The sequence below is a fragment of the Gymnoscopelus microlampas genome, assembly GCF_963454915.1.
Source record: "Gymnoscopelus microlampas genome assembly, chromosome: 18".
Taxonomy (NCBI): Eukaryota; Metazoa; Chordata; class Actinopteri; order Myctophiformes; family Myctophidae; genus Gymnoscopelus; species Gymnoscopelus microlampas.
The window spans coordinates 49,615,465-49,642,964 of NC_139955.1; the positions used below are offsets into that span (position 1 = coordinate 49,615,465).

Here is a 27,500-nt window from a genome sequence, read left to right on the forward strand (position 1 = left end):
AATGTCACGGCGGAAACCGAGCGTCGTGATTTTACGACATGGCGAACCAGAATACGACCAAATAAAGCATGGAAAGCCAATAAGAAAGAGTTTTGCCGGCTCGCCACGCCTCGCTGCCTGTCAAGACAGACAGACAGACAGACAGACAGACAGACACACACACACACCTACAGTACTTGAAGCTCAACTGCGTAACGGTACAATCTTTGTCAATGAAGTAGGCTATTAGCTTAAATGAATGACAGATTATGATACCACATCACCATGAATGGATCCGAAAACGTTTGTATATTAATGTATTTAACCCATACCGAGCAGTGCACGTTCGAGTTACTAAAATAAAGCAGTCATATAGGCTATTCCCATTTCCCGGTGAGACTCGGACCGTGGACCGTCGGACGGGCGAGTCCCCATGCCGCGCCACATTAATGAAAGATAGCCTGGAGAGAACATTAATGAATGAAGGCTGGTGTGTGTTGGACCATGGGTTAAATGTCTGATCTCCCGGTGGCCATGAAAATATAACAGCAGCGCCGCTGCACCGGTCTAAACTACCGAAAATGCGCTCGCAGAAGTGCTTGTATATTTTGAAAATAGCAGATCTACAAGCTCACAACGCGTCGCGATGCGACCTGTTGTGAGCTTGTAGATTTTCAAATAGCCAATGCAGCCAGATCTGCAAGCTTAACCGAATGACTGTTAAAGCAGTTTGTTTAAATTAGTTTATAAAATATAATATTTTCACAGGGATTATTTATTAGGGTAGATATACATTTATGAGTGGATTATGTGTCCAGATGCCTGTCAGACAGTCAGACAATGCTGCTCCGCAGGTCTAGGATGGAATAAACGGGTGCAGCCAACGTCAACAACTGGTCTCCACCATACATGAGATCTCAGCGTACGGTAGGATGAAGCCCACGTCAGGATATATTGATAAATACAGAAAGGTGCGGTGATCTCGCTATACGCCCATTATTTGGTATGCATCGCGTTGATAAATGAGGGCCAGTGTGCTGGAGTTTTATCTTTCAGTATGTTGGGGCCCTGGTCTGGTCTTCTCCTACACACCTGTTACCTTTGTAGCTTCTTTGTTGCAAATGACTTCCTTTTTAGCGGTGCCAACCGCTCTAAGCTTGACTTTGTCCGTATTCGTCCGTCCGGATGAGCACGGGATTTTAAACAGCTATAACTCCAGTTTGCATCATGCCACCAAGGCCAAATTTGGTATGTGGACTTAGACCACCAATAGGGACGAGCATGCATTGCTGAAGTTATCAAAGAGGGGTCCAGGGACCCCCAGCGCCCGTATGAGCACGGGATTTTAAACAGCTATAACTCCAGTTTGCAGCATGCCACCAAGTCCACATTTGGTATGTGGATAGGGACCGGCATGAATTGCTGAAGCCCCGCCCCCTCTGTCTTCCCATTGGCTGGCCTTCAAACAGCCATAACTCAAGTTCGCAGCATGCTACGGAGTACAAATTTTGTACATGGACTCAAACCACCAATAGGGACGAACTGTAATTACTTAAGCCCCGCCCCCTCTTTCTGCCCATTGGCTGGGCTGTAAACAGCAATCATTCCGGTTTGCAGCATGCTACCAAGTAACAATTTTTATTTATACTACCACTATGAAACACACTGTTACACTCATTTATTTATACAACCACTATGAAACACACTGTTACACTCATTTATTTATACTACCACTATGAAACACACTGTTACACTCATTTATTTATACTACCACTATGAAACACACTGTTAAACTCATTTTAAACCAACATGTTTTCTTAGTTCTTTCAATTAAAAGTGACCTTTCTGTAACGTTATTTATATACATCTGTTTACAGGAATATTAAGTGTTATTTATACTAGACCATACCCGGTGAAGTGTTCAGGCGAAAGTAGTTGCAAACGTGGGGTTATTGCACGTCCTGTTGCGCGTGTGTTTTATTGTGGTGTTATTGTGTAACATTGTGTGTTGTTATTGTGTAACATTGTGTGTTGTGTGTGTTATTGTGTTCCAGATGGAGATGTTTGAGTGAAGGAGAGAGGAAGAATTCAACATGACAACTACCAGGTCACTGCTTACAGACACACATATTATCTCTGTTGTCGGGCAGAAACCAGCTATGTCCAAAATATTAACTTTTCAGGAGATGAAAAAAGAAAAACCTGTTGTTAAAACACACAGGGGCCGTAATGACTTAATGACATCGATTGTTAAATATTCATGGGATTCCCCATTCATAATAGTAATAGTAATATATAATAGTATAATATATAATATAATAGTATTGTAAAGAACATTCAGGGCATAGTTGCCAGTATTAGCCATAGATGGATAACACCACAAGGTGGATCATGGCAGGACGCCCAGAAACCTATATAAGGGGATGAATGACTCATTCAGTCCCAACCTCTAGTGACCCAGTCGATCCCAACCTTCCCATATATGGAGATCCTCATAGATGGAGACAACCAACCTCCCCAAGTCTGACATCATAGGATCTCTCCTAGACAGCTATACATGGAGATACCTGATATACCTAGCTCTGACATCAGAGAACCCCTCCCAGAACTCCCTATATGGAGATAACCGAGACGTCCAGGACTGACGTCATAGTCCCACATTTGGGCATAACGGACATAGTCCGCTCCATACATGGAGATGTCTGACATTACTGACATCACCATAGTGACATTAGGGCCGTAGCCAACCGTATAAAAAGGCTGGACACACCTTGGTAGAGTTGAGTTCCATCAGCGACCCAGAGAGACATTAACTCCTTCCAGAGAGATAAGCATCAATATAATTCATCAATAGTTGTTCCCACAGCCTGAAGCATATTCGTATAGTGGCTGTAGGATCTGGTTAACCAATCAGCCCATTATCAAGTATAATAAATAATGTAATAATTATACATACTGTAATAGTATAATAATATAATTATATATAGTATAATATATAATATATACTGTATATATGTATATAAAAAAATCACACCCTGTGTGAAGGTAGCGGCACCTTTGATACATTTTGTCATCGATATGTGTTTATAATGTGTTTATAGCCACGTGTCATGTGAAGCTTGACCAATCACTTTGTTGACGCACCTGACCAATCAGAACGTTGACGGACCTGACCAATCAGAACGTTGACGGACACGGACAAAGTCAGGTATAGAGCAGGCGCCGCTAAAAAGAAAAGAAAGGGGAAAAGAGCAGGATGATGTGGGAATGTAATATGGGCTGCCCAGTGTGCTCACACACAAAACGCATGCTGGGGCCCAAAGGTACAAATCTGCTCCTGGGCCTGAACTGTTCTGGGTCTGAACTGTTCTGGGCCTGAACTGTTCTGGGCCTGAACTGTTCTGGGTCTGAACTGTTCTGGGTCTGAACTGTTCTGGGTCTGAACTGTTCTGGGCCTGAACTGTTCTGGGTCTGAACTGTTCTGGGCCTGAACTGTTCTGGGTCTGAACTGTTCTGGGTCTGAACTGTTCTGGGTCTGAACTGTTCTGGGCCTGAACTGTTCTGGGTCTGAACTGTTCTGGGCCTGAACTGTTCTGGGTCTGAACTGTTCTGGGCCTCAACTGTTCTGGGCCTGAACTGTTCTGGGCCTCAACTGTTCTGGGTCTGAACTGTTCTGGGTCTGAACTGTTCTGGGTCTGAACTGTTCTGGGTCTGAACTGTTCTGGGTCTGAACTGTTCTGGGCCTGAACTGTTCTGGGTCTGAACTGTTCTGGGTCTGAACTGTTCTGGGCCTGAACTGTTCTGGGTCTGAACTGTTCTGGGTCTGAACTGTTCTGGGCCTCAACTGTTCTGGGTCTGAACTGTTCTGGGTCTGAACTGTTCTGGGTCTGAACTGTTCTGGGTCTGAACTGTTCTGGGCCTGGACTGTTCTGGGTCTGAACTGTTCTGGGCCTGAACTGTTCTGGGCCTGAACTGTTCTGGGTCTGAACTGTTCTGGGCCTGAACTGTTCTGGGCCTGAACTGTTCTGGGTCTGAACTGTTCTGGGCCTCAACTGTTCTGGGCCTCAACTGTTCTGGGCCTGAACTGTTCTGGGCCTCAACTGTTCTGGGCCTGAACTGTTCTGGGTCTGAACTGTTCTGGGCCTCAACTGTTCTGGGTCTGAACTGTTCTGGGCCTCAACTGTTCTGGGCCTCAACTGTTCTGGGTCTGAACTGTTCTGGGCCTGAACTGTTCTGGGCCTGAACTGTTCTGGGCCTGAACTGTTCTGGGCCTGAACTGTTCTGGGCCTCAACTGTTCTGGGTCTGAACTGTTCTGGGTCTGAACTGTTCTGGGCCTGGACTGTTCTGGGTCTGAACTGTTCTGGGCCTGAACTGTTCTGGGCCTCAACTGTTCTGGGTCTGAACTGTTCTGGGCCTCAACTGTTCTGGGCCTCAACTGTTCTGGGCCTGAACTGTTCTGGGTCTGAACTGTTCTGGGCCTCAACTGTTCTGGGTCTGAACTGTTCTGGGCCTCAACTGTTCTGGGCCTCAACTGTTCTGGGTCTGAACTGTTCTGGGCCTGAACTGTTCTGGGCCTGAACTGTTCTGGGCCTGAACTGTTCTGGGCCTCAACTGTTCTGGGTCTGAACTGTTCTGGGTCTGAACTGTTCTGGGTCTGAACTGTTCTGGGTCTGAACTGTTCTGGGTCTGAACTGTTCTGGGCCTCAACTGTTCTGGGCCTCAACTGTTCTGGGCCTCAACTGTTCTGGACCTCAACTGTTCTGGGTCTGAACTGTTCTGGGCTTGAACTGTTCTGGGTCTGAACTGTTCTGGGTCTGAACTGTTCTGGGTCTGAACTGTTCTGGGCCTGAACTGTTCTGGGCCTGAACTGTTCTGGGCCTGAACTGTTCTGGGCCTCAACTGTTCTGGGTCTGAACTGTTCTGGGCCTCAACTGTTCTGGGCCTGAACTGTTCTGGGTCTGAACTGTTCTGGGCCTCAACTGTTCTGGGCCTGAACTGTACTTATAAATGTAAAAGAGCAAATCTATGGATGCACTCATGCATGCATGCTGTAGAGAAGGTCAAAGGGCACTTATAATGTGCTTACATTTTTATGTTGTCATCATAAGCCTGTATATAATATATAATATATAATATGTAATCACTGTGTTTTATAGAATGTCTGTTCAGTTGTAGTTCTGATGGAACCAATAGGAGGGAGGGGTTGTAGGAAAGGGGGGGTGGTGAAGGGAGGGTAGCTCTGTGTACAACATAAAGTGTAATAAGTGAAGGGTGTGTAGGTGTGTGATAGTGCATGTATACGTGCATGTGTTCTGCACACATGCAGACAATACATATGTACAGTATGTACAGTATGTCCTTACACTGTTAATCTAATTGCTGAGACAAATGGGTTGTGCTTGAAAAATGTAAAATGTCTAAAAAAAAGAATTAGTTTAGTCTCACTAGTCGCACTACGAATTAGAATAAAAGATGGACATACTAAACCATTATTATACCAAAAGAAAACAAACCATTATACCAATTTAAAACAGTTTTAAACTAAGGGAATCATTTAGGAGACCAGAGGTTCTGGTCTCCTGATGACGTAACGTTATTTCAGTCCAGAGCGGATCATAAACCTGAGAATGATTTTGATCCCAGACTATCAGCTGGTCAAGATGTGTCTTTTTGTTCATACAACAGTTCTTGCTTTATTCTCGTCAGGGGGTTAACTCTTACCTACGCACAAGAGAATGGGAACTGTAGGAGCAGAGGTTTACTCACTTATTAGTTATGGTAGTTGGATCAGTTTTTAATGATACTGTAGAAAAGCATTTGAATGTCTAAATGTACATTTAGCTCATTTTTTTCTATTATTTTATTATGTGTTTCTGTATGTTTATATGCTTATTGTATGAAATAGTTTAATTATAGAGTTAAATAATAAATGTAATACAATTGGATGTGAGTAACTGTACATAGACCTACAACAGTTTTACCAAAAACATGTTGAATAAAGAAATGGCTATTAATGAGGTTTGTGATCATTTAATCTCATAGATTTGTTTTTTTTAATTTACAGAATTCAATGATTATTTTCCTATTTTCCTCCCTCTTTTAGTCCACACATTTATGTTGTGATCACATGGGGGGGATGTAAACATGTTGCATAAACTCATAATTAGTTGTAGGTTAGTTCCACTAACTACACACTGTACACACATCCACTAACTACACACTGTACACACATCCACTAACTACACACTGTACACACATCCACTAACTACACACTGTACACACATCCACTAACTACACACTGTACACACATCCACTAACTACACACTGTACACACATCCACTAACTACACACTGTACACACATCCACTAACTACACACTGTACACACATCCACTAACTACACACTGTACACACATCCACTAACTACACACTGTACACACATCCACTAACTACACACTGCTTCTACAAACACTTCCTCATATGATGGATCACATGCTGAAAACATCCAACCTACAAGCTGACAACGTGTCACAATGTGACGCTTGTTGGAACCCAGGAGGGTTGAACCCAGGGTGTAAAGTAGGGTTTAACATTTTCCAGGAAATAGCTCATTTTTAATTCCCGGGCTTCCCGGGAATTCCCGTTAAAGGTTGAGGTGCCCAGATGTCCCTATTGTGCCCACCTACCCAGTATTCCTAGTAAGCATTTACACCTATCTATTTGCTATTAATTATGCAAGAAAATGATTCTAGATTTAAAACAAGATGTTCCATACCATATATATAGGGAGATGATTGGGGTCGGCACCTGTGTGACACAGGAACTGCTGCCGTGGTGTTCTGTGTTTCTGACGTTACGTTATGGGACTGTTTGCTCTTGTTTTGGGGATTCTGTTTGATCAGACAGACCACCATGTGTTGTGCCGTTAACCGCAACGCATTAACTTTAGCGTGCGTTTTCTCTTCAGTTCTGGAGATGTGGTGGAGTATAGTAGGCTTACTAAGCTATCATCGGCTGCGCTCGTATTCGTGGCAACACGCTCGCCCCAAAACACAGTAGCCCTGGGGCAAATCCGGCGGTATTCACCTGGTATTCCTACACGTAACCTCAGTAAACTATGCCTAAACTAAACCTAACCTTATTCCTAAACGTTACCTCAGTAAAACGGTGCCAACACCTAATTTTATTCCTACACTTAACCTGAGTAAAACTATATTCCTAACCTTATCCTCAGTAAAACTATATTTCTAACCTTATCCTCAGTAAAACTATATTTCTAACCTTATCCTCAGTAAAACAAATAGAAGAATACAAGAACCGCTTGTCTGCGAAAGAAATGGGGGTGACATGTTTTGGGGCAAGTCTTCCGTTTACCTTCACCCGTCGCTGCGTAGCCGCTCGAGCGGCGCAAACTGAACATATGGCATAGGAGGTCCAACCTGGGTCCTACGACAAACTACTGGCCTCCCCCTTGTGTTTTATTTTGTTCATTACTGTTAAATTCAGTGTGTCCCATATTGGTTCAAAACGGGACGATGGGACCCTGCCCTGGTCGGCAACGCAGCAAGTAACTTGGCTAATTATAATAATAATTCCTCCGTGCTGTAGATAGGCCTTTCTACTAATTAGTAGTAATTTCTAACAAGAAAAAACAACCAACGGGATCCCGGGAACCGAAGTCAGTTCCCAGGACGGTAAATAACTTTGGGATTCCCGGGATTCCCGTATCCCGGGAATCCCGGTGTTAAACCCTAGTGTAAAGTAACTAAGTAACAGGAGGGTTGGACTCAGGGTGTAAAGTAACTAAGTAACAGGAGGGTTGAACTCAGGGTGTAAAGTAACTAAGTATATTTGATGTGAGTACTTTTCCCACCACTGGTTGAACTCTATTCATACACAACTTCATCACATTTACAGTATACTTCATCACACAACAGTGTTGCACACTGAGAACAGCAGAACTAATCTCACAATCCTATACGACACAATGGGAGCATGGAGGTCTGATATTCTATGTGTGTAAATTAGTCTTACAGCCTGGTGTGTAAATATTAGAGTTCAGAAGTGTTTCCCTGACAGGCTGAGGCCTAGCAGAGTTTCCTCTTTGGGTTTCCCTTGGCATGGTGCCAGTCTCCCTTGGCTCTCTAACATCCTGTGGGTGAGTTCGGAAATTGTGACCGGAGCACACTCACCTATTAGTTTGTATTGGCCAGTGCACTCAGTGTGTATTTCCGAACGCACCCTATAAGAGATGAATACAGACTGGAACAGAGGTACTAAGTCTCGTGAGACTTGGGACGGGATTACAGTATGTGAATGTACGAGATCCAAGATGGCCGAATAATTACAGCACTGAGACAAGACGGCTGTGTGTGTGTGTGTGTGTGTGTGTGCGTGTGCGCGTGCGTGCGTGGTCTTTTAGTCTTTATATTCTATGACCTGGAGTTTATTTAGTCTTTATTTATATTATATGACCTACAGTTTATTTAGTCTTTATATTCTATGACCTACAGTTTATTTAGTCTTTATATTCTATGACCTACAGTTTATTTAGTCTTTATATTCTATGACCTACAGTTTATTTAGTCTTTATATTCTATGACCTACAGTTTATTTAGTCTTTATATTCTATGACCTACAGTTTATTTAGTCTTTATATTCTATGACCTACAGTTTATTTAGTCTTTATTTATATTCTATGACCTACAGTTTATTTAGTCTTTATATTCTATGACCTACAGTTTTTAAATGATTTATTTCCATGTAAAACGTTTAAATAAAACATTAAAATACTTGTCAGCTCTTCTAATACTAATAATTCTAATAATATGACTAATACTATCCTGATAGGACTTGTTTCACACATTTTACTATTTAAATAATGTAAATACATATACTGTAGCACCATTATTGAGAATTGGGACAAAACCTTTAGCTTTTTTATATATTTTTCAATTTTGCCGGAAAATATATTTTAAAAGATCAAAGTGACTAATAAACCATGTAATGGACCAACCTCCTAACTCCATAACGTGATATATCGACTATATATGAGATAACACAATGTTATGTTTTTTTCATTCCATTCTATTAATGCTAATATAATTACACTTCATACACACACACACACACACACACACACACACACACACACACACACACACACACACACACACACACACACACACACACACACACACACACACACACACACACACACACACACACACACACACACACATATATACATTTGCCCCATTAAATACAATGAACACATTAACTCATTACTAAATACAATACAATTATTTAATTTTTAAATGAACCATTCTGCACAAAGAGTACTTTTACATTTGATACTGTGAGTATACTTGTGATGATAGTTCAGATATCTTCAGATATCTTCAGATGTCTAAAAAGTCAATCAGTCTATGAAATGGTTTTCTGATGACACCTGCTGGTTATAATGAGCGACTGCAGCCTACAGGGAGTTTTATCATTTCTATTTCAAGGACCCATCAGTCCTCTGCAGAGATGAGAAAAGTACTGACATTCTGTATGAGGGTAAAAAAGAGGGTAAAAAAGTGAACACTGCACAGTGAAGCTCAAACGTTCAGCTTACTGTAAGTACGTGAACAAAAACATACTTCATGTGTAGTAAACTCCTCTCCTAAAAAGGAGACACAGTAAATAATAAAGTGAAATATACCAAAAGCTTTTGTTTAGCTTTAGCAGAAGCTGATTCTCACAGTTCTTTGTCTTTTTCAGGCAGAAAATCAGTCCTGTGGTGTTAAGAAGCCTCTCACATGCAGCTGAGGCAGGTAGTGGTGTTTTCACTATGAATTGAGTACATGGACCAGTGGCGTACCCACCATAGAGGCAAGGCCGTTAGCCCGCCAGACAGCCAATACACTATCCATTCAGCAGAGCGACCCTCGCCTATAGTGATGCAAATGTCTTCATGCCATGGGCATGGGGTGCCAGGGTTGGGGGTCCCTGTGTCACCTGTACTGGCAAAAAAGGGGCTCTGAGAGCAGCTTGAGCCCTTCATTACTAAACTACAACATGAAGAGACCACCGCTGATGAACAGATTCATCCAGAGGAGGCTACCTTTCACCACCGCTGCCAAGACAGTGGCGGCGCCAGGACCAGCGCAATACATACACTGATTATACTTGCATATTGTTTTTATTAGCGTTTTTCAGTTTTGTAGTCAGTGTAGTGTTGTTGTTAACTTGTTTCCCCCGCGATTTTTCCCCGAGTGCCACCCCCTTTGGAGGGGGGGGGGGGGGGGGGGGGGAATCTCGCCTGCCCTAAACGTAATTCCTGGAAACGCCACTGACATGGACCCCATTGGAACATAGGCGGCTGCAGTTATGAAAAAAAAGCACCTCACCCAAAACAAATTGCAACAAAACGTTTTTCAACTGTTTCTTGCAGTATTAGGTGTCCTTAATAACGTACTAAAAGTTTACCAAAGTTTGAGCACTGGAAAGGTGTTATTTTCAAGATGGCGTTCAAGATGGCCAAAAAATCTTTAAAACAACCTAACTCCTTCATTATTTAACCTACACAAGTACTTTTTGTGTCTTACCTTATGTTTTGGGGACCTAGAAATCCACTGGAATTGTCCAAATTGCAGAGATACAATTAGATAATTGTGAAATCCAATATTTTGTTTGTGACTCTATTAAAACCCTCTGAAATGGTCACCCGTTTCAAGTTAACTAAACTAATTATGCAATAAACTAGTTATATATATTTTTACTGGAACAAGGCTTCAAGATATCCTTAAAACACAAGTCACAATATTCATTTTTGGCAATTTTGTCATTCAGAAGGTGCATGGCAGAGAAAGAGAATATTTTCAGTTGATATAGTATTGCATGCAATATTGAAAGGTTTTGGATAGCTCTGTGGATCAAATGTGAATCAAAGTGTCATCTTGTAGACACAAGATTTTTAAAAACAATAAATAGATTTTTGAAGAACTTTTTAACACATTAGGAAGGTAATCAGTGTGAGTGAGTAAAGAGGGGTGGGGGTGGCTACGGAGGTTAGTGAAGAGCTGTCAAAACCCATGTCTCTACTGGGGGCCTAGGCAGAGGGGAGTATGGGGGGTAGAGTTGTGTGAGGAGGTAAAAGGGGGTCTGGTGTAGAGTTTAGAGGGCCTAGGGTTCCCCTCAGGTGGGTGGAGGGGAGTATGGGGAGTGGGGGTCACTGGAATGCTCCCTGGGCACTTGGAGCACAGAAGAGCAAAGTTATAGGAGCCAAGGAGACCCTGAGCTTCTCCTCTCCCCCATGTCCGAGGTGCAAAACCTCCAACAGTTGGCTCAGACATGTTAAAGCTATAGTGGGGCACTTGGGAGCTCAGGACGAGTGCTCATAGGCAGTTAAAGAGAATGGGGCTTGTCGGCCCCTGTGGTGGTAGTTCTAAGACCTTCACGTTGTGCATCGCGATAGCCAAATTCCAATATTCAAGTGTCCATCATCAAGTCCTCCACTCCCGCCTTAGCCCTGTCTCCGAGGGAGGAGGTGAGGAGGCAAGGAGCGTAATTTTTAAGTGATAGCAATTATGACGTGTCACACAGTTGGATTGCTGGACTATTTCAGAGCTTGGAGGGTTGTCATGTGGAGGAGGAGAAATTATATGCCACCACGCATTTCAACAAAGACAGTTCCGCAAACGATACATGAAAGATATACAGTACTTGTATCTTGCCAGATTTCACTCCAAGTGGCTTAGGGAGCCTGCGCTCACCTGGTTCTCAGCAACTCCAAAATCAAATTAGCATTTGGGATGCAAACAATTTCTAAGTCACGCTGGAGGACGGAGTGAGAGGAGGCAGAAATTAAGCTTATGCGTTAGGCTGAGAGGAGTGTCCCTATGTCGCCTGGCTCATTGGATAGTCCCACTGGTCCCAAGTGGACCTCCATGCTGGCTCCTATGCCCGAGATGGGCACTCGTGAGTGGCCATAGTTAGTGAGGAGGGACCCCCCATAGTGGTGGTTGTAAGACCATGTGGTGCATGACTGTGTGTCAGGCAGACAGGGGTGTCCCTATGTCGGACTGGATCACAGGAGAGTCGGTGTCTGGTTGGTGGCTGACCATTCATATTCCCAGGGGCCCCCAGTGACTTATCATTATGGCTCAGAGCGTCCTTTCCCCTCTCCAGAACAAAAAAAAAAGTCTGACCATTAGGTGTATACAGAAAGCAATGCTTGTTTGTTGGATAGCAGCAGGGACACAGCGAAATGGGAGACTGGAGCCCAGGGCGTCATGGGCTGTCTCCTATGCCTTCTTGATGTTAAAATTATCCAGAAAAAAAGATCAAAGTTCAAGGTTATTGCTATAGCAGTACCAATCACAAAATAAAAGACATGTGCACAAACTTTTGCACAAAAACCCCACACAACTACTACAATCTCAGGAATAAGAAGATGTCTGTGACAAGCAAATCTGAACCCTCTCCGCACCACACTCCTCCACCACCCCTGCGTAGACACTAGGGGTGTGCCGATATATCGTCCCACGATATATCGTCCCACGATATATCGCGATACGTTTTCGGGACGATATGTATCTTTTTTTTTTTTACAATCATTATAATCAGGCATGCAAACAGCCCCGAGGTGAAAAGGGTGACAACATGCTGTTTTTTTTTTTCGGGTCAGGTGTCACACTATTGCCCTATTTGGATTCAAAACGGCTATTGTAGCTGAAAAGCTACAAGTTTGCATGTCTGAATTATGCAAAAACAGAATTATTTGTTTGCATTTACTTTTTTTCTCCCCCATATATTTTCATAATAAAAAAAAGTGCGTATCGTATCGATATCGTATCGAAGTTGTGAGACAAATATCGTATCGTATCGTTTGGTGAAAGTAGTGTATCGGCACACCCCTACTAGACACCCAAGACAGCAGACACTAGATACATGTTGTGATAGCTCTGTACTCTCTTGCACATCCTTTCCAGGCCCATAAGGGGCCATTTCTCTCCACTGTAATATTTGAGAATTTGGCCAATTTGCTATTAAAAAGGTCTTAAGAGTGATTAAGTTGTCACTTTAGAAATGTGCAGATACACTGTATACACTTATTCTGTATGTTGGTTTGTTTACTGTTGAGTGGGGAAACAATGAGGGGGGGGGGGCTGCTGACCCCCAGTTTGGGAACCACTGCCCTAGGGGACTGGGATTATTATTTTATTTTTTGGCAGACACCTTTACGAACAAAATAGTGAAGAAACTTCTCTGTAAGGAATTTCTTCCAAGATTTGTGTAACATTCCCAGTCTGTCAGTTACAGCCATGTTTTTACAAATGTCACAGTACCACCCAATAATAATGAATTTATTCCTTATTGTTATCAAAATAAATCTCCTGAAAGCTTCAACAGAATGTAAATTACATGTATAGGTGATGAATTCACCAATCCTGGGCATTATGGCACGTAGAAAAGGGAGAAATGTCCAATTACATTGTTAAATATGCTTATAACCATGCTTATAACAAATTGCTTTATAATTGTATATTTGTAATCACTTGACTATAATTGATATTATGTTAATTAGATCCAAGATCACCAACACATGGGGTTAGGCACCAAAATTACTTGTCTAGGATGAATAATGAAGGAGTAATGGTATTTTAAGGATCTGGCGGCGGCCATTTTGAAAATCGGACCTTTCTAGTGGCTCGATTTTGGCAAACTTTTCATATGTTATTAAGTACACCTGATACTACAATAAACCATTGAGAAACCTTTTGTTGCAATTTTTTGTGGGTCAAACCATAACTGCAGCCGCCTAACAAGCCATTTGGCTTTTATGGGCTTTTCAATACTATTTAGTTGACCTTGTATCTAAACTGTACTTTCATCAATGAATCCAGTGTGTTGATCTTGAGAGCCAGGTGTCACACTGATGGTACAGATTAGAGGACGTTCATGGTATCATCTGGACCGGTCAGGTAGGACTGCAGCTGCTTGTGTTTTCATGTGCATTATTTACCCTGCTTGATGGTGGAGAAGAAGTCATCCTCATCTGAAGACTGGGACCTGAATGCACCGTGGGTTGATCCTTCACATGGCTTTGGATGTAGTCCAGGCCTGTGGAATAACAAAAGCACAAAACCAAAGGATTTAAGCTTTTCCCCAATAAACACTGTTTTAATACCTAGATAAAAACAATACATCATGGAATTAGACTAAGAGCTGGGACTTTAACTGATTCATTAATAGACCGCTGGTCTGTTTATTATTTTTGTCAAGAATAATGAGGGAGGGTTGGACTGAAGGGGTGTGTCTTAATGTTTTTAAATCAATATGGACTAACTAAATTGTTGGTAGTGTTATGGCCTTTGAAGCAACAGGGTTTAGTTTGTGTTAGTCTGGTTTGTTCATACAGGATATTGGACAATAAGGTCAATCAAGACTTCTTTATTTTTATTTCTCCTAATGGTCAGGGTTTCCACTGTTCTGGAATGTACTTTAAAGTATTGTGTTTTACTGTTTGAGTCTACAGAAGGTCCTTGAATTCATATAGTCTTCCTGAATCTCTGAATAGATTCCTATAATTGCTGCACTTTATGGTAAAACTTGCACTGATCTGTTGGTCTGTTTAGAACCACCTTGATACAAAAACTACTATATTTTGTTGCTTAAACTTATGTATTCACTCATTGATTCACTCATTTACTAAAATCTGTTTTAACTGAAAATAAAACGCTTCTCAGGTCAAATATTGATATACGATTAAACATGCTATTAATTTTGATTAATTAATTGCAAAGCCTCTAATTAATTAATTATTTTTTTAAATCAAGTCCCATCCCTAAATTAGACATTGGGTTCATGGTCTGTCATATTCTCTGAGAAACACAACCTCAGCAGGACTCAACCTGTCAACAAACAAACAAACAAACAAACATGAAAGGCTACAAAAAGTCAAACCAACTAAAACCACATATTTTCATAAGGAAAGACATACAAGACTTTTATTACTTAGTCTAGAAAGTAGGAATCTTATGCTTTATTTGTATAGTGTGTGTGTGTGTGTGTGTGTGTGTGTGTGTGTGTGTGTGTGTGTGTGTGTGTGTGTGTGTGTGTGTGTGTGTGTGTGTGTGTGGAAACATGTTAATTATAAATTAGTCCATTTTAATCTGTCCTTAATGGTAAAATGACATGAATTAATGACTAATATCACCTCATGCAGTCAATCAGTTTAAAAACAGAGTGGTATTTATACTCACATGGAAATGTTTACTTTACTAGTTACTTGAATTATTACAACACATATACATTAACCCCTTCAGTGTTTAAACTTTGTCTATTTGAAAATAGCAGATCTACAAGCTCAAAATGCGACAAGTTGTGAGCTTGTAGATCTGCTATTTTCAATTTCTATTTTTTTATAGATTTTTATACATTTTAGAGACATGATAACTTGTGAAACTGCATAATAAGAGTACTTTTACTTTTGGTACTTTAAGTATATTTTGATGCCAATACTTTTGTACTTTTACTCAAGTACATTTTGATTACACAGACTTTACTTGTAACAGAGTATATCTATATCGATACTTTTACTTAAGTAAAACATTTCAGTACTTTTTCCACCACTATGGCTAATAGGAATTAAAAAAGCCAAGAAAGCCATTGGCTTTGTCATCATAGAGTACAGAAGTCCTGACGTCACTGTCTCATCCCCTGGGTCGTGGAAGTCATTTCTCTATAGAGAATAACATCGGGTCTTCAAATCGTCTCATATACGAATTATGATCCATAAATAAACAAAGTGTCTCGGCGCTGTTGTCGATGAGGCTTTGTATTGTTTATGATAGTCAGTCACTCATATTTCATACAGTCTGTTTATGGAGAAAATTTAACTCATTTTGTCTGAAGTAACATTAATGTTTTCTCACCGTCAGTTGATGCTTCATATCCATAAGAGTCAAACCTCCGGGTTATTACTTTATTTATGGAACACACTTCTTATTATTATTAAACACGTCTATGGGGATTCACAACGGGGGAAACCAAGACCCAGGTAGGATGAGTCAATGACGTCAGACTTCGGTCCTTTCTGCAGTGTTGACCGTTGTATGTGTCTCTATGTTTATAGTTATATTATACCTCTATGTTTATAGTTATATTATACCTCTATGTTTATAGTTATATTATACCTCTATGTTTATAGTTATATTATACCTCTATGTTTATAGTTATATTATACCTCTATGTTTATAGTTATATTATACCTCTATGTTTATAGTTATATTATACCTCTATGTTTCTCTCATTCAAAGTGAATGAAACGTGAAGACAACAACACAGCGGGTTGAGATATCCGTGTGGTCTGTGTTTCCGGGTTTACAGCCAATGACATTTCACAACATTGACAGAGAGCCAATCACAAGCTGGGATGTAGGGGACCGCGAGTAACGCTTCATACGATTGGCGGAGCCTGGAACCAGCTATTCTGGTCTAAATATATATATTATTAATATTATTTTAATCATTTTCATGCATTAAAATTACAGTAACGAGTCTGTTTTGAAAAGGTACGGAGTAGAAAATACAGATACTTGTGTTAAAATGTAACGAGTAAATACAATGAACACATTAAGTCAAACATAAAGTACATTTCATTGTTTTTATGTACTTTTTATGTGCCATACAGAGTCGGTCACCAGACTTGTCGACCCAAGACAGGTCAACCCGGACCGGTCGACCCGCTGTCGACCCGCTTGGACCCGACAACTCGACCCAAATTCGACAGACAGACAGACAGACAGACAGACAGACAGACAGACAGACAGACAGCGGGAGAGGGAGAGGGAGAGGGAGAGAGACATAATAATAATAATATGTACATTGATTTACCAAAGAATTATTATTTGTCTGTCAAGGCTTGCAAGCAAGCACAGCCATTGAGATAGACACCTCCTTACCTCAAGCCCTATTGTCTTCTTGATGTGATAAGGCTTTCAAGCACAGCCATTAGACACCTCCTTACCTCAGCTCTAAATCCTTACAGTGTGTCTATTATCAATTGGTTCAGCCTGGCGATCCTCAATCTGTGTTGTCTGACAATTATTCTTGCACTCACTTTATTCTCCCCTTTTCAGGTAAAGTGCAAAGTTGCCATGTTATAATACGTTTCTATGAATGCTTTAGCTTCAAGACTGTATTGGTGTGGGACTGTTGGTGTTTTTGTTGCACTCGTTACAAAGCTAATGGAGGCTAATGGAAGCTAAAGGGAGCCACCCAGAGGCCGTTTACAGAACATCATAAAGTGACGTTCAGTCTACACATTAGCAGCAGCTCAGTCAGTGTTGTCGTATATGAGATGCAAATATTATAATTGGGATTTCATTTATATTGCATATTTCATCTTACTTACATTTTGTTTACAAGGTGAATATGTATGTTACACAGCATATGACCGTGTCCTTGTTTAAGGAAGGATAGGCTATCATAAATGTTTAGCTTCAGCCTATTTCCTTTTGATCACCTCAAACACTGATGGATGTAAGACTTGTATACATGTATGCTTGTACTGTCACAGCATAGCAGAGTATGACCTCTCCTAGGGGTTTTGTGAATAATCACATGAAGTATAAAAGTCAGATATATAAGAAAAGTTATAGTTATAATGGTAATGCCTTTATTGATTGTATGCTGTGCTGTGAATACACTATATTATTTGTATGTGTTATGGAAATGATTATTTTGTCATTCAGTCATAAAGTGACGTTCAGTCTACACATTAGCAGCAGCTCTGTGTTGTCTGACAATTATTCTTGCACTCTATTTCCTTTTCATCACCTCAAACACTGATGGAAAGTAACTAGTAACTACAGTTACTATAGGCTTTTTTTGTTGGTTATATCATTTTAGTTGACCTTGTAACAGTAAACTCATGTACTGTACTGGTACCTTTTCCTGTGCAAACTTCAATCAATCTAAAGGATCTGGTATTTCTATTATTGGCATATCTTTTTAATGTTAATAATGAGAGCTATACATTTAAGGAAGGATAGGCTATCATAAATGTTTAGCTTCAGCCTATTTCCTTTTCATCACCTCAAACACTGATGGATGTAAGACTTGTATACATGCTTAATGTCCCTTTAAAGTTAAAACTGTATATAGAATGCAGATATATGCAGAGAAACACAGAGACACTGGCCATCAACAACATCAATCACATTCCTAAGGCTAGCACCCACCATGTTGTGTTTAATGATGGCAACTAGTGTAGATCTGCTACTTTCAAATGATTTTAGAGGAGAGGAGGACAAAACAGGCTTACAATATTTACTCTTAAATATACTATAACACTTCTTTAAAAAAAGTATGCAACTGGGGGAGCATGCTTACAATATTTACTCTTAAATATACTATAACACTTCTTTAAAAAAAGTATGCAACTGGGGGAGCATGCTTACAATATTTACTCTTAAATATACTATAACACTTCTTTAAAAAAAGTATGCAACTGGGGGAGCATGCTTACAATATTTACTCTTAAATATACTATAAATATACTCAGGACCTCCCTCACCGTCACCTTGTACCTTGTACTCTACTACCCTCTAGGGGTTACACAGAGCTACTACTTCAGACAACCAGACCCGGTCGATCTGGGTCGAGCTGTCTCAAAATCGCGGCTGGTCGACCTGTCTTGGGTCGACAAGTCTGGTGACCACAGAGTCATAGTAAATCAGTGTCATACATAAATGATGTATTATGTAACATAATCTGAAGAAAACCTGGAGACTGACATTCAATCATTTAATTGGTGTTTAGGTCTTATGATCAAAATAATAATAGACTTCTGTTTGGAGTGATAAAGAGTTTTTCTGTTTTTACAACTAAAGTCTCTCCAGGTCAGAGAATTAGTGGACATGGATTGTGTTTTACACACGTCTTCACTTATATCAATGTCCAGATCTTTTTCCATCGTTGTTTCACATTGTAGAGACGTCCTTATTCAATGATACAATTCTATATAAGTATAGCTAACATACAAGACCTCTATTACTTATAAGCATCAGTAAATGTATGAATAACTGGTGAGGTCCCTGGATTACACTCTTTTATCTTTATGCAAAAAATAATAATCCCTTAACTGTAAATATCTATAAAGGTCTTGCCTAGCCAATCCATGCCTGACAAACATTTTCAAAACTGTCAATATCCCCATTTTAACTATTATGTTTTTTTAGTTTTTTTCCCCAAATGTAACCTTATATACATGATGTATATTATAAAGTTAAAGTGGTTAAAGTGATTTAGATTCTACTTGTATGTTAGCATGTTTAGCTGGGGACCCCCTAGAACCCCCTAAAGGACTCTCAGAGTTACAGACCTGTATTGTTTCATTTGGACCACCTTCAAGGACCCCGAGGTCCCTCAACCCACTTTGAGGACCACAGTATTAGTATACAGGTCTGTTTCTGCTCATATCTGTATGACCATGCCAACAATAGAATTTTATTTTGACAAAAATGTCCACCATGAACTCTGCCTGTAATTCAACCTTTGTGGAAGGAAGTATCAACACTTATTTAAATCATTCTGGGTTTCAGTATCAGCTACATTTGTATCCTTGTATCTTTGAGACAAATCCCAGATGGACACTGATAACTATGAATTATTGCTTGTTTGTTAATGATTTGTTGGTATATAGGACATATAATGCATAAAGGTTTTTAACATCACGTGAAGGCCATCTTTCCACCTTGGACATTACACAAAGGCCAGACTGCCCCAACCCCAGTGCAGTCATGAACTTTAAACAAGAACTGTCTGTGGCCAAGGCGTCACTTGCACAGGAAAGTTGTGTCTAACCCATCATGAGACCCTGTCTTGTTATGGATTCCTGACTTCTGCTATCAAGTTTTGCCCCGAATCATGGATATGATTCACAAGACCTTCTACAGCAGCTACCAGCCTGGGTCCTCTGACGTCAACCTACTGCCGGGAGCTATGGAGATAGCTTTGAAGCGATGCTGCAGGGTCAAACATGCCCCCTTCCTCCTCCTCCTACTGGAGATAACAGACTATTGCTCCTTTTATATCTAAATCTCTCTCCCATAATCCAGTTGGGAGTTGTGACATTTTTACTTAACCCGAAGGACCGCTATTCGATCCTTATTTTTGTATTGCCTCCTTATCCAACTCTGTGCAAATTCAGTATAACTGTAATTAATAACTGTAATTACTATAACTCATATTTAATAAGAATTACCCTATTTTGATCTGTCGTTGTCGTCTCATTTATTATAACTATACCTTTATAGTCGATCACCTTTTTACAAATTACACTTTCACAGGGTCCGGGTTTCAGTGATAGCTTGGGCTAATTAGGGCATAATATTGCCATAATTATTCTAAGTTATCAGACACTGTCTATTGTATTTGTTCTATAGAGCAGGGGTCTTCAACGTTTTCAGGCCAAGGACCCCCTAGCTGAGAGAGAGATGAAGCAGGGACCCCCACTGTATTGTATAAAATTTTGTTTCAGAACTTTTTTTGTTTACTTGGTCTGCTCTTTTCCCCCTCTACACCTATACCTCTTTGCCAAAAATAGCAGATCTACAAGCTCACAACGCCTCGTGCTGCGAGGCGTTGTGAGCTTGTAGATCTGCTATTTTTGGCTAAAGTTCTCCTCAGAAAAGGGGTTCTAAGGTTCAAGGTAAGGTAAAAAAGGTATGGCAAAAAAAAAAAATCATATCACACAAAGATTTGGCGGACCCCCTGAAGTAACTCTGAGGGACCCCCTGGGGGTCCCGGACCCCCTGGTGAAGACCCTTGCTATAGAGTACATTATTGAGACAAAGAATAAAAAGGTAGTGTGTATATATGATATTGACTCTACAATAACTATGTAGGAGTCTTTTCACTGCTACAAGTCAAACATAAATAGTTCTTCATCTTCAGAGCCACTGACATGACATTTGTCCATTAAATACAATGAACACATTAACTCATTTCTAATTACAATACAATTATTTAATTGTTAAATGAACCATTCTGCATAAAGAGTACTTTTACATTTGATACTGTGAGTATACTTTTGATGATAGTTCAGATATCTTCAGATGTCTAAAAAGTCTATCAGTCTATGAAATGGTTTTCTGATGACACCTGCTGGTTATAATGAGCGACTGCAGCCTACAGGGAGTTTTATCATTTCTATTTCAAGGACCCATCAGTCCTCTGCAGAGATGGGAAAAGTACTGACATTCTGTACTCGAGTAGAAGTACAATTACTTGTGTAAAAAACGACTTTGGTAAAAGTAGAAGTACTCATTCAAATAATTACTCAAGTAAAAGTAAAAAAGTACAGGCTCTGAAATGTACTTTAAGAGTAAAGGTAAAACGTATTTTTACCGGATGTGCAAAGCCAACTGTAACCTCAAAAACACATGTGTAATAATTAAACTATTGTCTCCTAAAGGAGAGACAGTAAAGTGACGTATGGCTGTGCATTCTAGTCATAGAGAAACTTACTTAAAGCAGATAAAAGTGAACACTGCACAGTGAAGCTCAAACGTTCATTAAATCCATGAACAAAAACATACTTCATGTGTAGTAAACTCCTCTCCTAAAAACATACTTCATGTGTAGTAAACTCCTCTCCTAAAAAGGAGACACAGTAAATAATAAAGTGACATATATGGCTGTGTATTCTGTAGACAATAATAAAGTGCATTTTAAACGTTACTGCAAAAAGCTCTGCTTTGTATTTATTGGTTTGTCAACGTTTGGGCCTGTTCAGACCTTCATCAGGACATATACAGTGGAACAGGGCAGAGGGCACACAGCCACACACACACACACACACACACACACACACACACACACACACACACACACACACACACACACACACACACACACACACACACACACACACACACACACACACACACACACACACACACACACACACACACACACACACACACATGTTTATATAGGGTACATCTACACACTGATAGGCTCACCCCAATAGGGTAAGTGAGGTCACAGTCAACTCAACAGGAGGTTGGCTTTGCATAAAGTAAAACATATATCTAGATATAAACAGTGTGCACCAATACCAGGATCCAAAATAGCAATAAACAAATATACATTTAAAGTATCACAAGATGAATACATTTAATCATAAATATAACAGGTACTAGAAAAAGGGGGAACACAGTGACATGCTACAGTATAGACATGAAGTGTTTTTGTTTGAACAGGGTCTAAATAATAGGGAGATCGCCACTAGAATCCCTCCACATAATAATGTCATAATAGTCTCTTGGAAAAAAGCAAAACAACGTCAGCTCTAAGAGCATACTCTATTACAGGTGTCCTGAAGGTGTATGGAACACTAATAGACAGAAAACCAGTAAAAATGCCAGACAATTGTATAACAAAACAAGAGAATAACTGATACAGGCCAGAGCTCAAAATAAACCTGAAATGTCCCTGCATGTATCCACAAAACCATGTCCTATACTGCTGCACCTGATGAAGGTCTGAACAGGCCCAAACGTTGAGCTTTTTGCAGCATCACCAGTGTGCAGACTCTAGTCCTTTTTTATGATACTTTGTTTGTCTTGCACCTGGGCCACGGATGTGCGTGCACTACCTTTTTAATTTTAAACGTTACCCCATCACCTTCCTTCCTCTTATTTTCCACCCATCTTCTCCTTCCCAATCCCTGTCCACCTCCTGTTTCTTCTGCCTATCTTCTCCTCTGCTCATCCATTTATCACCTTCAGGTTCTCTCCATCTCCACCAGCCCTTCTGCACCGTGCATCTCAACACTAACCAGTGATCACTTTATTATTACAATGATTACTACAAACTTAGAGACTCATAAAGATGAGTTTGAGTCCATCTGAGAACTACAGCTTCCTGTTAACTTCAGGGTCCATTTCAAGGTCCTGGTGAGTCACCTATAGAGCTCTGCATGGTCAGGCCCCAGAATACCTAACCCACCTGGTCCCACGTTATGTACCAGGGAGGGCCCTAAGGTCTGCTGAACAGGGTCTGGTAACAGTTCACACACTAATCTAAGAACTAAAGGAGACAGAGCCTTTCAGGCTGTAGCTCCCAGGCTTTAGAACGCTCTTCCACATGTCTGGAGAACTACAGCCTCTGTGGACATGTTTAAGAACAACCTTAAAACGCTGCTATTTCAACAAGCTTTTACACATGTTACATGATGTTATTTACACCTTTGTGTTATTTGCTGTCCTGATGGAGATGAATTGTACAGCTTCTTCTGTTCTACCTGCTTTAATACCTTGTTTTGTTTTTCATCTCTCTGTATGTGAAGCACTTTGTAAGTCCTCTCTGTGAGAAGTGCTATATAAATAAAATGTACTTACTTACAGTATCACATATAACACAATGATGTTACTCTAGAGCCATGCTAGCTGCTCAATGAAATAGTATTTATGCACTTTATGAATTGAGGTAGAGCCAGGTGTCACACTGATGGTAAAGATTAGAGGACGTTCATGGTATCATCTGGACCGGTCAGGTAGGACTGCAGCTGCTTGTGTTTTCATGTGCATTATTTACCCTGCTTGATGGTGGAGAAGAAGTCATCCTCATCTGAAGACTGGGACCTGAATGCACCGTGGGTTGATCCTTCACATGGCTTTGGATGTAGTCCAGGCCTATGGAATAACAAAAGCACAAAACCAAAGGTTTTTCCCCAATAAACACTGTTTTAATACCTAGATAAAAACAATACATCATGGAATTAGACTAAGAGCTGGGACTTTAACTGATTCATTAATTACAGGGTTGGACTGAATGGGTGTGTCTTATTTAATGTTTTTAAATCAATATAGACTAACTAAATTGTTGGTAGTGTTATGGCCTTTGAAGCAACAGGGTTTAGTTTGTGTTAGTCTGGTTTGTTCATACAGGATATTGGACAATAAGGTCAATGGTCAATGGTCAGGGTTTCCACTGTTCTGGAATGTACTTTAAAGTATTGTGTTTTACTTGTGTTTGAGTCTACAGAAGGTCCTTGAATTCATATAGTCTTCCTGAATCTCTGAATAGATTCCTATAATTGCTGCACTTTATGGTAAAACTTGCACTGATCTGTTGGTCTGTTTAGAACCACCTTGATACAAAACTACTATATGTTGTTGCTTAAACTTATGTATTCACTCATTGATTCACTCATTTACTAAAATATGTTTTAACTGAAAATAAAATGCTTCTCAGGTCAAATATTGATATACGATTAAACATGCTATTAATTTTGATTAATTAATTACAAAGCTTGATTAAATGTATATTTAATCAAGTCCCAGCTCTAAATTAGACATTGGGCTCATGGTCTGTCATAATCTCTGACAAACACAACCTCAGCAGGACTCAACCTGTCAACAAACAAACAAAATACATGAATGGCCACAAAAAGTCAAACCAACTAAAACCACATATTTTCATAAGGAAAGACATACGAGACTTCTAAGTAGGAATCTTATGCTTTATTTTTTATAGTGAGTGTGTGTGTGTGTGTGTGTGTGTGTGTGTGTGTGTGTGTGTGTGTGTGTGTGTGTGTGTGTGTGTGTGTGTGTGTGTGTGTGTGTGTGTGTGTGTGTGTAGTTAGTGGAAACATGTTAATTATAAAATAGTCCATTTTAATCTGTTCTTAATGGTAAATAAGACATGAATTGATGACTAATATCACCTCATGCAGTCAATCAGTTTAAAAACAGAGTGGTATTTATACTCACATGGGAATGTTTACTTTACTAGTTACTTGAATTATTACAACACATTACATTAACCACTTCAGTGTTTAAACTTTGTCTATTTGAAAATAGCAGATCTACAAGCTCAAAATGTGACGTGTTGTGAGCTTGTAGCTTTGCTATTTTCAAGAGATTTTTATACATTTTAGAGACATGATAACTTGTGAAACTGCATAATAAGAGTACTTTTACTTTTGGTACTTTATATTATGATGCCAATACTTTTGTACTTTTACTCAAGTACATTTTGATTACACAGACTTTTACTTGTAACAGAGCATATCTATATCGATACTTTTACTTAAGTTAAACATTTCAGTACTTTTTCCACCACTATGGCTAATAGGAATTAAAAAAGCCAAGAAAGCCATGGCTTGTCATCATAGTACAGAAGTCCTGACGTCACTGTCTCATCCCCTGGGTCGTGGAAGTCATTTCTCTATAGAGAATAACATCGGGTCTTCAAATCGTCTCATATATGAATTATGATCCATAAATAAACAAAGTGTCTCGGCGCTGTTGTCGATGAGGCTTTGTATTGTTTATGATAGTCAGTCACTCATATTTCATACAGTCTGTTTATGGAGAAAATGTAACTCATTTTGTCTGAAGTAACATTAATGTTTTCTCACCGTCAGTTGATGCTTCATATCCATAAGAGTCAAACCTCCGGGTTATTAGTTTATTTATGGAACACACTTCTTATTATTATTAAACACTTCTATGGGGATTCACAACGGGGGAAACCAAGACCCAGGTAGGATGAGTCAAATACGGCTACAAGACCATAGAGATATAATATAACGAGCATCTCCGGTTTACTTCCTGTTTCTGTGTGAAGTGGGCGGAGCCCCTTTTTAGAAGACCGGAAGCAGGTTGGAGTCTATTCATTCTGATGGGAGAGTGAACGTGAACACAGCTTCTGAACCATTCTTTATTATCATCATTATTATCATTATTATTATTATTATTATTATTATTATTATTATTATTATTATTATTATTATTATTATTATTACCCTTATTAATATTAATATTAATATTATTATTACAGCTTCTGAACCTCCATGGTCACTGAACTAAATATGGGACCAAATCGTCACAAGACACATAATTATGTACATTTTTCACACTAAAATGTATTTTTTCAGAGAGACTGAATCAGGAGAAAATCTACTTTATTATCGACATTTCTCTGTCCCGCGGGATCTAGCACCAGTAAACGAGACGCCGGGTCCAATTAGGAGACCATTTATGTGTAGGGTTTATGTACCATATCGCCTCTAGTGGCTCCAGTCGGGATAGTGGATCTTCATAAATTAACAATCTTTGGTGGTGGTCTGTGTTTCCGGGTTTACAGCCAATGACATTTCACAACATTGACAGAGAGCCAATCACAAGCTGGGATGTAGGGGACCGCGAGTAACGCTTCATACGATTGGCGGAGCCTGGAACCAGCTATTCTGGTCAAAAAAGATATATATTAATATTATTTTAATAATTTTCATGCATTAAAATTACAGTAACGAGCCTGTTTTGAAAAGGTACGGAGTAGAAAATACAGATACTTGTGTTAAAATGTAACGAGTAAATACAATTAACACATTAAGTCACAAATAAAGTACATTTCATTGTTTTTATAATTCAATTATTATTATTTATTTATTTCCAAAAACCTCTTTGGATAAAATCCTGAGCTGAACATGTATTTTTCTCTTTAGGAAAGATCTGGAGAGAAGAGGAGACCTGTTACTGAACAAACACATGATCAACATAATAGTAATGATTACTATCAGAGATATTTAACAGTCATTTTCACTCAACATACTCTTTTGTCAGGAGTGTATGTTGAGTTTTGATCTCTCCTGTGAAGCACTTTTGGTTTGATTTGATTTGATTTGAAGTGCTGTGGTCTGGTGAGCAACCAACTGAATGTAATTCATCATAATTATATTACATTATTTACCAACTGAATGTAATTCATCATAATTATATTACATTATTTACCAACTGAATGTAATTCATCATAATTATATTACATTATTTACCAAATGGATGTAATTCATAATGATTATATTATATTACATACATGGGGCAGCAAAGAGTGGCCGGGTAGAGTGAACTGGAAACCACAAGGTTCCCAGTTCGATACCGGGCTGGGGGCCTCCCCCAGAGTTAGTGTTGAAGTGTCCTTGAGCAAGACGCTGAACCCTTGAAGCATGGTTTCCTCCTCCATCGGTGAGTGAATGGGTTAATGGCACAATCTATGTAAAGCGTTTTGGATAAAAGCGCTTTACAAATGTACCATTTACCATTTACATTATTTACCAACTGAATGTAATTCATCATAATTATATTACAATATTTACCAACTGAATGTAATTCATTATCATTATATTACATTATTTACCAACTGAATGTAATTCATTATGAATATATTCATAAACATTATTTACTGATGTAATATGTCTGTATTCTAGCACTAGGTGTCATTGTTGGATCATATTTACAGTTACTGGAGAGTTGTCTGTAGCTTTATTTATTAAATCACAAAGTCTATTTATTCATAGAACATGAAATGATGATGTAATCCACAACATAAACATGTATTAGAGCCCTCAGTAATTAAGACAACTCATGTAAAGCTTTATCCAACTATTAAAATAGTTTTATCCATAGAGTTAAAAATAAGGTTTTATCCCACTATTATACAACCATATTACCAGAAGAT

At 39.5% G+C, this 27,500-nt stretch overlaps 3 protein-coding genes and 1 long non-coding RNA gene across 4 annotated transcripts in view; 2 read left to right on the plus strand and 2 right to left on the minus strand.

The window, feature by feature from the left end:
- The window catches only part of LOC311033457 (uncharacterized protein), a gene marked incomplete at its 5' end in the record, with an annotated part of 15,836 nt that extends 13,726 nt beyond the window's left edge, over positions 1 to 2,110 (plus strand). The window contains one exon of the mRNA XM_084040968.1: positions 2,034 to 2,110. Within this exon, the coding sequence (XP_083897094.1) occupies positions 2,034 to 2,047 (14 nt within the window). The 3' untranslated portion in view covers positions 2,048 to 2,110. The remainder of the gene's footprint in view (positions 1 to 2,033) is intronic.
- Positions 1 to 27,500, minus strand: part of LOC311034142 (uncharacterized protein) — a gene marked incomplete at its 5' end in the record, with an annotated part of 308,082 nt that overhangs the window by 153,268 nt on the left and 127,314 nt on the right. The window lies entirely within an intron of this gene.
- The window catches only part of LOC311034251 (Fc receptor-like protein 5), a 60,274-nt gene that overhangs the window by 21,297 nt on the left and 11,477 nt on the right, over positions 1 to 27,500 (plus strand). The window lies entirely within an intron of this gene.
- Positions 13,961 to 25,524, minus strand: LOC311034261. Its single transcript, XR_014599586.1, has 3 exons — positions 25,402 to 25,524; positions 23,574 to 23,671; positions 13,961 to 14,087 (listed from the first exon to the last, which is right to left on the minus strand). It is a non-coding gene; the product is annotated as an uncharacterized lncRNA (long non-coding RNA).